At 48.6% G+C, this 13,177-nt stretch overlaps 1 protein-coding gene across 15 annotated transcripts in view; it reads left to right on the top strand.

The window, feature by feature from the left end:
- Window positions 1-13,177, top strand: part of EP400 (E1A binding protein p400) — a 106,226-nt gene that overhangs the window by 51,140 nt on the left and 41,909 nt on the right. For 14 of the 15 annotated variants that reach the window (XM_061384467.1, XM_061384465.1, XM_061384464.1 and 11 more), the window contains 9 exons: window positions 2,689-2,825; window positions 3,804-3,973; window positions 4,276-4,450; window positions 4,533-4,669; window positions 5,215-5,401; window positions 7,980-8,146; window positions 9,654-9,823; window positions 10,650-10,892; window positions 12,726-12,890. In XM_061384467.1, the coding sequence (XP_061240451.1) occupies window positions 2,689-2,825; window positions 3,804-3,973; window positions 4,276-4,450; window positions 4,533-4,669; window positions 5,215-5,401; window positions 7,980-8,146; window positions 9,654-9,823; window positions 10,650-10,892; window positions 12,726-12,890 (1,551 nt within the window). The remainder of the gene's footprint in view (window positions 1-2,688; window positions 2,826-3,803; window positions 3,974-4,275; window positions 4,451-4,532; window positions 4,670-5,214; window positions 5,402-7,979; window positions 8,147-9,653; window positions 9,824-10,649; window positions 10,893-12,725; window positions 12,891-13,177) is intronic. The other variant, XM_061384469.1, reaches the window with a different exon arrangement.

Here is a 13,177-nt window from a genome sequence, read left to right as displayed (position 1 = left end):
CATTGAGTAACCATAAAACTGTTTGCCACTTCCTCAAGAGTAGTGGGGTAGCTCCAAGAGAGTTTGAGTGAGGGGGTTCTGATAAGTTCACACAGTTAAAATTGCTCATAAACTCACCACCTTCTTTTCTTTTTAAAGTAAAACAACAGGCTGCAGCTGTCCACATGCACCTGCTTCCACCCCCAGTGGTGACCCCTCAGGGCAGTCTGGGGCGAGTCCTGCCCTGTTTCGCCCAAGTGTCAACAGACATGTTCATAAACACATTTGTGGACACTCTGCTCCTCTCCAGAAGTGGAACAATATGCTAAATGCTAGTAAAAAAAAAAAATCTTGTTTTTCACTGGGAGGAAAGGGCCACTGGGGTTGGTTTGCGTTTCTATACTTGTAAAGTCCTGCCTTTCAGAGTTACTGTCTGCTTGTCTCTTTTCCTTTGTGAAGTTCCTCTCTCTCTTTTTCTTTCTTGACTGCCACATAGCTTATGAGATCTTAGTTTTCTGACTAGGGATTGAACCTGGGCCCTCAGCACTGACGGAGTCTTAGCCACTGTACTGCTAGGGAATTCCTGTCCTTTCTGAAATTTCAGTTCACTTGCTTGTTCATTTTCCTCTTGGCTGGTTTTTTTTCTTCATTTAATTGAAGTATATTTGATTTACATTATTGTGTTAGTTTCAGGTGTACAGCAAAGTGATTCAGTATTATATGTATATTAGTATTTTTTTCAGGGTACATATATATTTTTTTTTGGGGGGTACATATATTTTTATATATACTTTCTAGATTGCAAATATAAATGATAACATAATGTTTGTTTCTCTCTGACTTACTTCACTCAGTTTGATGATATCTAGGTCCATCCATGTTGCTGCAGATGGCATTATTTCATTCTTTTTTATGGCTGAGTAGTATTCCACTCTGTGTGTGTGTGTGTGTATGTGTGTGTGTGTCCCCATGTGTGTGTCCACACACACACACCACATCATCTTTGTCATTCATTTGTTGATGGACATTCACATTGCTTCCTTGTCTTTTTTTTTTTTTTTTGCTTCCTTGTCTTGACTGTTGAAATAGTGCTTTTGTGGACATTGGATGCAGTATCTGTTCTTTCTTTTTTTATTTAATATTTTTTATTTTTATTGGAGTACAGTTGCTTTATACAGTGTTGTGTTATTTTCTACTGTGCAGTGAAGTGAATGTTTTATATATACACACACACACATATATCCTGCTTTGGATTTTCCTCTCGTTTAGACCACCACAGAATATTGAGTAGACTTCCCTTTCCTGCAGTAGGTTTTCCTTAATTTCTGTTTTATACATAGTATAAACCCAGCCTCACAATTCATTCCTCCCCACCCCCTTCTCCCCTTGGTGTCCATATGTTTGTTCTCTGCGTTTGTGTCTTATTTCTGCTTTGCAAATAAATTTTTCTGTATCAGTATTGTAGATTCTACACTATGCCATGTTATATTTGTTTTTCTCTTCCTAGCTTCCTTCACTCTTTTCTAATAGAGATTTCTCTGGATATATACCCAGGGGTGGGATTGCAAGATCTTGTGGTAGAGCTCTGTTTTTAGTCTTTTTAAGGAACTCCCAAGGAACACCTGTTTTCCACAGCAGTTGCACCAATTTATATTCCCACCAACAATGTAGGAGGGTTCCCTTTTCTCTACACCCTCTCCAACTTTTATTGCTTGTAGACTTTTTTCTTTGGCTATGCCGTGTGGCATGTGGGATCTTCGTTCCCCGACCAGGGATCAAACCTGTGCCTGCTGCATTGGCAGCATGGAGTCCTAACCAGTGGACTGCTGGGGAAGTCCTGCTTGTGGACTCTTTGATGATGGCCCTCCTGACCAGAGCGAGGTGGTGGTATTGATGTGCACTTCTCTAATGATGAGCAGCGCTGAGCATATCTTCAAGTTACTGTTTATATGTTTTGAATGTTAACCCTTTGTCAGTCACGTTGTGTGCATATATTTTCTTCCATTTGGATAATTCTTTTTAAGGATCAGTATAATGCTTTGCATATGAGCTGTTATGCCTATAGATGTGTGCATTACAGGTATTTTTTCCAAGTCTGCCGTTCCTGATTTTTAACTTGGTTTAGGTTTATTTTATAGCACAGGAGTTGAAATTTATGTGTGTATTACTCTAGTAATTTAAACAACCTTACTTTTCTGGAGAATGAGATTGAAACTGTGTGGTTTGGGATGGGTTGGGATGGTTTGGGTGTGTTCTGATTAGCAGTTGGCAACCGTCATAAGCATGAGTGTTGGACCAGCGCCCATAGTGTGGGGGTGACGGAGGGCCATCCTGGGTAGCGAGGCTTGCCGAGTGCTGGGTTCAGGGCTCCTGCCTGAGGTTTCTTCCTTTCTGAGCATTGTTTTGTGTAGATGAGGGTTCTTCGCCCCCCTTACATTAGTGGGCCATGGTTTTGAATAAATTGTCATTTTACTGGGCACTTACGTTTTCAGCACCTCTGTGGAGTGTGCCCTGTGGCGGCGCTGGGAGTGGAGACACAGCATGTTGTCCTGCTCTGTAGGGAGGATGGAGGACAGCCCTCCGTCCCCGGTGATGCCTGCTCTAGTCGTGCCTGGACTCCCCCACACACTTGCTCACCAGGCACAGTGCTGGGCGCCTGGACTGGACACACGGCTTTTGTTACACAGGAAACTTCTGTCTCCTTTGTAGGCAACTGGGGCCCTCACCTTGTCATTGTGAGGAGCTGCAACATACTCAAGTGGGAGCTCGAGTTGAAGCGTTGGTGTCCGGGGCTCAAAACGCTCTTGTATGTTGGCAGCCATAGAGAACTCAAGGCAAAGAGACAGGTATGTTATTTTAAACGTGAAAAAGAATGAAACAGAAAAGTATCTTAATTTCTATAGTAAGCAAACTTCAAAGTGTTAGCATATGCTTGTTAGTATAATTATTGTAAATCACTCATTTGCGAGACCCCAGACCTTGTAGTTGTCTGGACTTGGAGCCCCCGAAAGCAACAGACCATACTTAGTAAACTGGCCTGCAGGGTTCCCCCCGCCCCCCGCAGAGCTCAGGTGGTCTCTGGAGGGGCTACCATCCTTTTAAACCATAAATCTGTTGGTTATCACAGGCAGAAATGAGAAATTGTGATGCATCCTGGGTTCTGAATTATAAATCCATAAATAATTCCCATGGACGTGTTTATAAGGAGCATTTGTGACAAACAGAAGAGCTTCTGAAACAGATTTGGACTTGTATCTCTTTTCTGCCCAGTCGTTTCTAGTACTAGATTCTAAGTAAATGTTCCAGATCAGTTATTCATTGAAGAGAAAAATATGGCTTATGGTTAAACTCTACTGTGTTGAGTAGTAGTTACTAAAAAAGTGTTTTTCTCTGAGGTGTCTCTTCTTGGCTTTTTCTTTTTTATTTTTACGATCTCTGGTTCCTGCTCTTTAAAACCTTAAATGTAGTCAGTTGCAACATAGCTATTCGTGTTTCCTGTCAGCTTCTGAATGTATGTTTCCCTCACTAAGATTATATACCATGAAGACAAGCCCCACTTCAGGATACTGCGTGCTATTGTATTTTCCAAAAGCAATTGTTAATGCCCCCAAAGCAGTTTCTTAATTTGTCCACACGAGGGCCTTAGCCTCCTAGAGAAAAAAGATCCTAAAAATACAAACAGCCATTTTCTATGTGGTGGCAGCAAATTATTAAGAAAAAAGAGTGGAGTGACGGTGATGGGGACAGGGTAAGTGGGTGGTGGTGAATCCTCTCCCGACGGCTTACACCCGAGGAGGTGGTGAGGCCTGGCTTGTGTGCTGCAGGAGTGGACGGAGCCCAACAGCTTCAACATCTGCATCACATCCTACAAGCAGTTCTTCAAGGGCTTCGCGTCCTTCACGCGGGTGCGCTGGAAGTGCCTGGTCATCGATGAGATGCAGCGCGTGAAGGGCATGACCGAGAGGCACTGGGAGGCCGTGTTCACCCTGCAGAGGTCTGACTGCCCCTGCCACGTGCCCTGTGCTCTGTGTTGCTGATGTAAAGGTTCCTTGGAGGAACTGTAGGGAATTGCAGACCCCCAAATGGCCTTTCAGCTGCAAGGACTCCCCCTCACCTCTGTCTCAGCACTTGAGGGCTGAGGAGACCCAAGGCTCTTGCCTAATTCAGTTCATTAACTTAATTTGTGTGTGCGCACGCGTGTGTGCAGGCTCCACAGGATCACTGTCCCTCTCCTTGAGTATTGTCAGAGAGAGCGATTCTGTGCCCACCCTGAGTCGTCTCTCCGCCTGTACTCAGCCAGCAGCGCCTGCTCCTCATCGACGCGCCCCTGCACAACACCTTCCTGGAGCTGTGGACCATGGTGCACTTCCTCATCCCCGGCATCTCCAGGCCCTACCTGCACTTCCCCCTGAAGGCCCCCAACGAGGAGAACCAGGACTACTATCACAAAGTGGTCATCCGGCTGCACCGGGTACGCGCCCGCGGGCCCCTGACGTAGCATGGCTGTGACACTGTTTTTGGAAAGGAAACAATGGAGAGCTCTCTCTTTTCAGGTGACACAGCCCTTCATTTTGCGGAGAACTAAGAGAGACGTAGAGAAGCAGCTGACGAAGAAATATGAGCATGTCCTCAAGTGCCGCCTCTCCAATCGACAGAAGGCCTTGTACGAGGATGTCATCCTGCAGCCTGGGTGAGTGTGCCCCCCACCACCCTCTCTGCCCGCACGGAGCAGGGCCTCCTCTGGTCTTTTAGAAGGCTCCTTTTCGGGAGGTAGGTGCCTGGAGCTGGAGGCCACGCTCCTCTCGGGCTCAACAGTCCTGTCTCCTCCCTGGTCCTGTCAGAGGCTCTGCCCATAGCCGGCCCAGGAGGAGCACAGCATGCCGCCAGTGTGAGAGGACTCGTGTGGAGTCAGGGCATTCCTTCCCCGACCCAGACAGACCCCTGGGCTCTTTGGGACACCTGCCCTGTTGCTCTTTGAGGGCATGCCATGGAGGGTGCCCCGACGTCTAACCCGTACCCTGGCTCTCTGGCCTCCCGTCCTCTCTCATGGGGTGGTGAGCCAGTCTCAGAACCACAACCTCATGGAGGTGGGTTGGCACGTGGCAGATTTACTCACCAGGTCAAGGGGATGTACCAGCTGTGCGTTCATAGATGGGGATAGCAGACGGGGAGAAGCCCAGCTGGCACATGTTTGCACCCCTGGCAATGCTCCTATCTCTTCCTGCATGTGCGCAGGACCCAGGAAGCGCTGAAGAGTGGGCACTTTGTGGACGTGCTGAGCATCCTCCTGAGGCTACAGCGGATCTGCAACCACCCTGGGCTGGTGGCACCCCGGCTCCCGGAGTCCTCCTACACGGCAGGGCCGCTGCAGTACCGCTCCGCCTCGCTCGTCCTGAAGGCGCTTGACAGAGACTTCTGGAAGGTACAGAGAGGGTGCCAGAGGGGTCTCCATTGAGCTCTGTTCCAGGAGCTTCTGGACATCAGTGTCCACTAACTTGTGTCCTGTGTTCTGCATTGCCGGATGCTGGGCAACATCAAGGGCGTTTGTGATGGGCCTTGCCCTGGACCCAGAACCTGCTTTGGAATGGACCCGAGGGGCGAGCCCACGATGTGAAGGATGCTTTGAGGGTTTTCCTCCCTGGCTGTTGGCCTGTGAGCAACAGCAGAGTGTGTGAAGGAGAGCGGGACTTAGAACTGCAGGACCCTTGGGGTGTTTTCATAGGTGTAATTTGGGGGTGGGGACCCAGGTCTTTTTATTAAAATATTAGTAGCTATACCTAAGGCTTCCCAGGTGGCACAGTGATAAACAGTCTAGCCTGGGTTTGATCCCTGGGTTGGGAAGAGCCCCTGGAGGAGGACATGACAGTCCACTCAGGTGTTCTTGCCTGGAGAATCCCATGGACAGAGAAGCCCAGCAGACTGCAGCCCCTGGGGGTTGGAAGGAGTTGGATACAGCTAGCAACTAACCATACACACACAACTATCCCTAGGTGGGGAAATTTGGTTGTTTTTAACCAAAAAAGGTATAGTTGTATACCTTTCTGTGTTTGAATTTGGGGGTAATGAAAGTTTTTGAAAACCCCAAATTTTAAAACAGAACAGATTGGGTTAGGTCAGGTGATTCCCAACACAAGTGTGCTGAACTCACGGGTCAGTAGGGTGGGGCTGTGCCCTCGGGGGCCAGCATTCCTACGCTGGCTTCCACACGGGAGACTGAGAGCTTGCCCTGACCACCAGCCAGGCCACTGGCAGGCTGGTGCCTGAGTTCCCCTTTGCTGCCTCTACTCCGAGGACCAGGGATCAGGTCTCACGTACACTGAGGAACGGGAACAGCTCTGTGGCCTGGATAGACTTGTGCAGGTTTAGCATACGACCCTGGGGCCAGATCGTTATGGGTGGAGGTCCCGGCTCTGCCTCGTCAGGGGTGCGGCTTTGGGTGCTCAGTTGGCCTCGGTCTCCTCAGCACACCAGGCGCTTGTGAGGAGTCAGTTAATGTACATGATGGTCTGAAGAAGGGGCCGGTTGGTGAGCAGTTTATGGTGAGTTAGTGTGAGGGATGTCGTGCTGCCATTGTGATCACTACTCTTAACGTAGGGATGTGTCCTTTGTTGAATTAGAGAAGACCTGAGCCGTGAGGATAAAGATGAGTCAGAAGCAGGTTACCTGAAGATACTGCTTAGGTGGGGAAATGTTTCATGAATGGAAGTCTTTATATTGTGTGTTCATTTTCAAAACAGCTTAGTTGAGATAACTCACTGCCATAAAACTCACTGTTCTGAAATGTACAGTTTGTTGGTTTTAGTATATTCATAGAATTGTGCAAGCATCACAACTAATGCTAGAGCATTTCATTGCCTCAAAGAAAATCCACGCACACTGTCACTCCCATTCTCCCTCCCCCTCCCCACTACCCACCTGCGTCTGACCCTGTGGATTCATCTGGTCCAAATAGTTCACGTCAGTGGCTTACTTCACTGAGCGTAGTGTTTTCAGAGTTCGTCCATGTTGCATCATGTGTCATAATCTCTTTTCTCTGTTGTCTGGATGGACTACATTATGTTCATCTGTCCACAGGCTGATGGACACTTAGGTGGTTTACACTTCTTTAGCCACTGAGTGCACATTCATGTACAAGTTTTGTATGGATGTGGGGCTCCCTTCTTGTGGGGCTCTCTTCTCGTGGGCACATGTGTGACAGGTGAAAAATTGTGGGGTCATGTGTTGAGTCCATGTTTAACCTTTAGATGAGTTACCAGACTATTTTCCACAGTAGTTGCTCAGTTTCCCATCCCAATCCATGTGTGAAGGGATGAGGGCTTTCATGTCTCCACGTCCTTGCCCACACCTGCTGTCCCTCCTCTTTGATTCCCACCATCCTGGTGGGAGTGAGAAAGTCCCAAGAGAAGAACAGATGGAGCAAGCTTCCCCAGGGCTCTGGACACAAAGACATGCCACATGCCCACGGCACCCACACCAGCACACTGGGGTCTCTTCCCAGCCCCGCCTTGACAAGACCAAGCATCTCCGTCTGCTTAGACCAGCGTTTCCCAGGCTCGTTCCTCTCCTCTGCCGAGTCTATTCTGTCTCTAAGTGCCGCCCTCTTCTTTCCCACTGCCTCTCGGGATGACCACGTGCCATCACTCCCATATTACTGATGGGGAACTTGGGACTTGACTGTGGTCCAGTGGTCGAGATTTTACCTTCTAATGTAGGGACTGTGAGTTCAGTCCTCGGTCAGGAGCTAAGATCTCACATGCTTCATGGCCAAAAATCCAGAACATAAAACAGAAGCAATATTGTAACAAACTCATTAAAGACTAAAAATGGTTCACATCAAAAAACAAAAACAAAAAGTGGAACCGAGCACACCAAGTCCCGCTGGGCGTCTCTTGGAAAGATGGCCAGTAAGGGCCTGTCCTTCCCAGTTTGGAATCCACTTTGATTCCTAGTCATTTTTTTTCCTGCCTCATGTAACAAAATTGTTTTCTTTTTTTCCTTAGGAAACGGACCTTTCTATTTTTGATCTTCTTGGCTTAGAAAATAAAATGACTCGCCATGAGGCAGAACTGCTGGGTAAGAAGAAGGTGACACGGAAACTCTTTGAGGAGCTGTTCACTGCGCCGCCGCCGTCAAGCAGGCCGGCGGCCGTCAGACTGAAGCCCAGCAGGTGTGTGGCGTGATGTGGAGCGGTGCTTCCTGCTCACTGGCTGCCTCTGACTGGGTCTTGGCTGGCTGTGGGTCGTGGGGTCCGGATGGCATCCCCTCTTCCTCCTGCTGAAAGAGACCCTGGCCTCTCAGGGAGAACTGGGATGACTGGGTTTGAGTTCCACACGAGAACTTGGGCTACAGCTTGTGAAGAGAAAGGCTAATCGTCTAATCTGGTTACCTGCTTCTCCTCGAAATGCCCAGGTGTGCTTGGTTTCTGGGATAAGCAGCAAGTGTGGACAGGCCAGTGTGGCCACTCGGCTGCCTGAAGAGTAGCCTTTTCATCATTTTGGAGAAGCGCTGGGCTTTGGGAGGGCTCTCCGTGGGGAGGTGGTCAGAGATGGGGCAGTCAGACTGCCTGTAACCTGGTGCAGGCTCTGGTGACAGCCGTCAGAGTAGGAGGGCAGAGGGGGTACTGTGGGGGCGGGATTGGGGTCCCTGAGTGCTGTGGGGGTGGGGGTGGGGCCCTGAGGTCTGGCAGAGGCTCCACCCCGGCTACAGCGTCCGGGGTAGAAAGGGACATCTTGCAGGTGCCATGAGACTAGACGGAGCAGGCACCCTAGACGATGAACTCAAAACACAAATGACTTGAAGTAGGCGAGGTAGGCGAAATCCATGAGTTGGATTTATGCACAATTCTGGGCACCAGTCAGAAACAAAGGAAAAAGCAGGTTGGTGATTTAGAGAGAAACGGGCCAGCGCTGCGGTTGGCAGCCTGTTCTTACTGCCTTTTCTTGATGTGACTTACTTGACGACTTGGGTCCGACCGCCCTTCTCTCAGCTTCCTTGCCTGCACTCGCAGGAGCCCTGCAGCCCTCAGTTAAATACAGAGCCGGGGCGGTGAAGCCAAAGTCCTCTCTGGGCTGTTGCAGCCTCATTTAGTTGCTTCTGCTGGCTGTCTCCACCTGTTGCATTGCACAGGGGTTTTGAAAATACAAAATTCCTGCCATTACGGTTTCTAGGTGAAAGAAACGTGAAGAGCACATTGCCTTGTGAAAAAGTCAGACAGGGAAGCTGTGTTGTGGCTCTCGCTTTAAGTTTTCCCCACTGGCACCTATGAGGTGCCTTTATCATTTCTGCTGTTTCTTGTTACCTAATTGTGCATGTTGACTTTTCATTCTGCTTGACTCTTAATCAAAAGAGTAGTCTAATGGACTTTGTGTTAGATATAGTTTTTCTAGTCCACATTCATGGAAACCTAAAAACTGCCATCACATTCACTCCTGAATGTTGCCTAAGCATTGCAGGGGGAGAGGTACCACTTTTGTGTATTAAGCACCCCTCTCCCTGTCCTTGATGAGCGGCTGCTTCTTAATACTCTATTTAGAAATCTCCCTATTTAAACTGCCCCTGAGGTGGGAAGCCCTCTGCCCTCAGGTGGCCCTAGGTCCCCAGCGCCCACCTAGGGGGCCCTGCCTTCGCGTCTCAGCAGTGTCCACGTCTCCCTGCCCGTGCACATGGGCGTCCAGGTTGTTCCAGCCTGTGCAGTATGGCCAGAAGCCTGAGGGCCGCACCGTGGCTTTCCCCAACACACACCCACCCCGGACGGCCACCCCTGCCACAGCCACGGCCACGCCACAGGGCCACGTTCGAGGACGGCCACCCATTGCCACATTCTCTGCAAATCCGGATGCAAAAGGTATGCTTCTCAGGGGGCTGTGCTCGGCATCACAAAGGGTTTTTGTGGAAGAAATTCCTCTCGCACTTTCCCCGGCCCCACGGGGATGTGTGACCACTCCTCTGAGCAGGAGTGGGACTGTCTGCTCTGATTCTCCCAGGAGACCATGTGTAGTTCTTACATGAGTTTAGTTTTTTTCATGTCTTTGAATTGTATAAGACATTACATTCTTCGTTGAGTCACTGTTGATGTGATGGTGAAAATGTACCTCAGCAGAAACATTCTCTTTTATGTCGGGAAATACACGTCAAAGTCATTTAAGAAACTTCTGAGGAAGTCTGCTCTTGTGTTCAGTGCCACCACTTCAACGTAACCTGCTTACTGTGAAGAAGGATAGGGTTAAACAGCAGGAAAGGTAATAAATAGTCTTGTAACCCTTATCTGTGGGGTCACGTCCCATGTTTTTCTGAGATCTTCATAAATGCCAGAGCAGCTTGTTGTAAGAGCTCTTTGGGAAGCCAGGGGGCCAGTGCTGCCTACCTTCTCGTGTGGTGAGGACATGGCTCTCACTGATGTATCTAAGGGCCGACTTTTGACACTCCGTTTACTCCAGAAACACACCATGTAGCAGGATGGTGAACGTAAAGTAAAAATAGTTAACAACATATAAAAAATTAGATTTTCTCATCCCATAGGCCATCCCGCCCCCCTTTTAGGGAGGGCTTCTCATTGGAGAGGTGGTGTGAAAGAAATACTGTTTGATTTATTTCTGTAAAATTCGGATTTAATACTGCATTGTATGAAGAACCTCTAACAGCTTTGCACAAACCAACCTTATCAATTGCAGCGGCAGCAGCCCCGTTTCAGACCTCTCAGGCCTCCACCGGTGCTCCGAGACACCAGCCTACCTCGACCTTCAGCACAGCACCTAGCCCAGCCCATCCTGCGAAACTGCGGGCTCAGACCACTGTCCCAGCCTCCGCCCCGGGCCCACCCCAGCCCCAGCCCCAGGCCCCCTCGCACCCGGCCGGGCAGAGCGCGCTGCCTCAGGGGCTGGTGCTCACCTCGCAGGCCCAGGCGCGCCTGCCGAGTAAGTGGCCTCGCCTCTCCCTGGTCTGCCACCTCTTTGCACAAGGACGTTGTATTCAGATCAGCGGCGTGTGAAGAGCCTTGCTGTCCACTCCCTTCGTCTCCCTGACCCTGTGTCCGGTGCTGCCTTTCGCCACACTGTCCTTTCTAGCCCTTGGCCTACAGAGGGAGGCCCCACTCAGGGCCAAGGTCCAGGGTCTTGTCCTCTCTCTGTCCTTTCTCGTGGCCCCGTCCATCAGCTCTGCTTCCCTCCTGGGCTTGTGCTCCGCCTTGGTGGCTGAGGCTGGCACTTCTCCTTAGCAAGCCTTGGGCTCGTCCTGTCAGCCTCCAGGGCCCCTCGGAGAGCAAAGGGCAGGGGAAGGAAAGCCTGTGAACTGCAGTCCCACTTCCTGCTAGTCTCTGGGTTTATCCCCAGATTTGAAGCTGCAGTGAGTTATTACTTAAGTGAGATGTTTTGCAGTAGGTCACTGACATTTTTAAATAGAACTTTTTATTGTGGCCAGTGTGATTAGCCTACTCCCTCTGTCCATGCTGCAGTCAGAAGTGTACTGACAGAACTATCTGGGCTACACCATTTCTCAGATACCACCTGGAGCACTTTATTTGTTGGCACAACAAGTTATGTTGAGGCTTCTCTGGAAAGACAGGAGAGGGAAGTAGGGTCATGAGGAGACTCTGAGTTACGTTAGTTTTCTCTTGTGTCACGCCCCTCTTTCATGCCAGCAGATGAAGAGCACTTATCCTGGTTCATTGCCCAGGGCAGGAGAGCCCTTACATGTGTTTTGTGGGTGTTTTTGGCCTGAGGTAGTAGTCCTGAGGGGTGTATTGCAGGAGCCGTGCTTAGGGGAGTGTGAGGGGCCAGGCCACCTTTCACTCTGGCGCCTCCACTTTTGGACTGAGGGGAGCTCATGGAAGAGTCATGTTTCTGTGCACAAATCTCTGCGTCTCCTTTTCCGTTTCCCCTCCCTTGTTTACGGTTTCTGTGGGCAACATATCCTTCGGCGTTTTTCTAGTCTTTGGCTAACTTTTCTCTTTATAGTATCACTAATAATTCTGGCATGAATTTCATGGGAGGAACATTTAGACTCGAATATCAACCATTGGGTTTAAAGAAACCTTTGAAGCTGTTGCTCAATTCCAGCTTGAATGTAGTATCTTTTTGAGTTAGGTACATATGATCTCATCTGAGTTCTGTTTGAAAGAATTTAAGCACTGTTAAATTTTGCATTTTTTCAGTTAGAATTATAGACCAAATTCTACGATCTAGTTCAAATTACCGTGAATATTGTATCGTAAAGTGTGATGTATTTATGTACTTAAATACATTGCCAAATTTTGAAAAGGTTATGGGTATAATTGAAGCTAGTTCTGTGTTTTATATTTGTAGTGATAAAATCTCATTTGTCTCTGTGAGCTAAATTGGATATGTACTTTCTCACATTTTAAAAGTATTCTGAAATGAAGAGGTTGATATGAGAGTTTCAAAGTGTATGGCCAGTATATTTCTGTTAACTTTTGATGTCTGCTACTTTTTCTTGTTTGGAAAGAAAAGTAAAATGTTCCTTAATGGTTTGGTTAATTATTAATATCTGATATTCTAAAATTTCTACCAGTTAGGATTAAGTTGACCATTAAAACCTGGTGTTAATTCTAATTGTTTTTTCTTTTCTATTAAAATATCTTCTGAAAGTGTTAGAAAGCAATACCTAATGAACGTTCCTGTGACACTTTAGTTTGCTACAGACGGTCATTCTCTGTGACAAGTGATTGTCAGTATAGCAGTCGCCAACCCTTCCAAAGAATGTTCATTCCCATTTCGTCTGCATCTCTGCAGGTGGGGAGGTGGTCAAAATAGCCCAACTGGCTTCCCTCGCAGGCCCGCCGAGCCGCGTCGCCCAGCCAGAGACCCCCGTGACACTGCAGTTCCAAGGCAACAAGTTCACCTTGTCGCACAGCCAGCTCCGGCAGCTCACGGCCGGCCAGCCCCTGCAGCTCCAAGGTAAGGCTCTCTGATGGGTGGTGACCCAACAGGGGCTTGACTGGGGTGCCCGCTGTGGCTGTGATTCTGGCCCCTTTAGCGCAGGTGCTTCACCTGGCAATGGCCTAAATGAGGCTCACCTTGTAGGTGTTCTAAATGAGGGAGGTGACTCGTAAATCACCCAGTGGCCTGGCCCTTGGCCCATATTATATAGAGGATAGTATTTAAAATTTTTTTGAATACGGTTTCCTATTCTAAAAATCAAAACAGAAATAATTGCTCCTTTCAGATTTTAGTGTGAGGTAAAT

This window comes from Bos javanicus, chromosome 17, assembly GCF_032452875.1.
Source record: "Bos javanicus breed banteng chromosome 17, ARS-OSU_banteng_1.0, whole genome shotgun sequence".
Taxonomy (NCBI): domain Eukaryota; kingdom Metazoa; phylum Chordata; class Mammalia; order Artiodactyla; family Bovidae; genus Bos; species Bos javanicus.
This window is presented reverse-complemented; position numbering and strand designations above follow the sequence as displayed.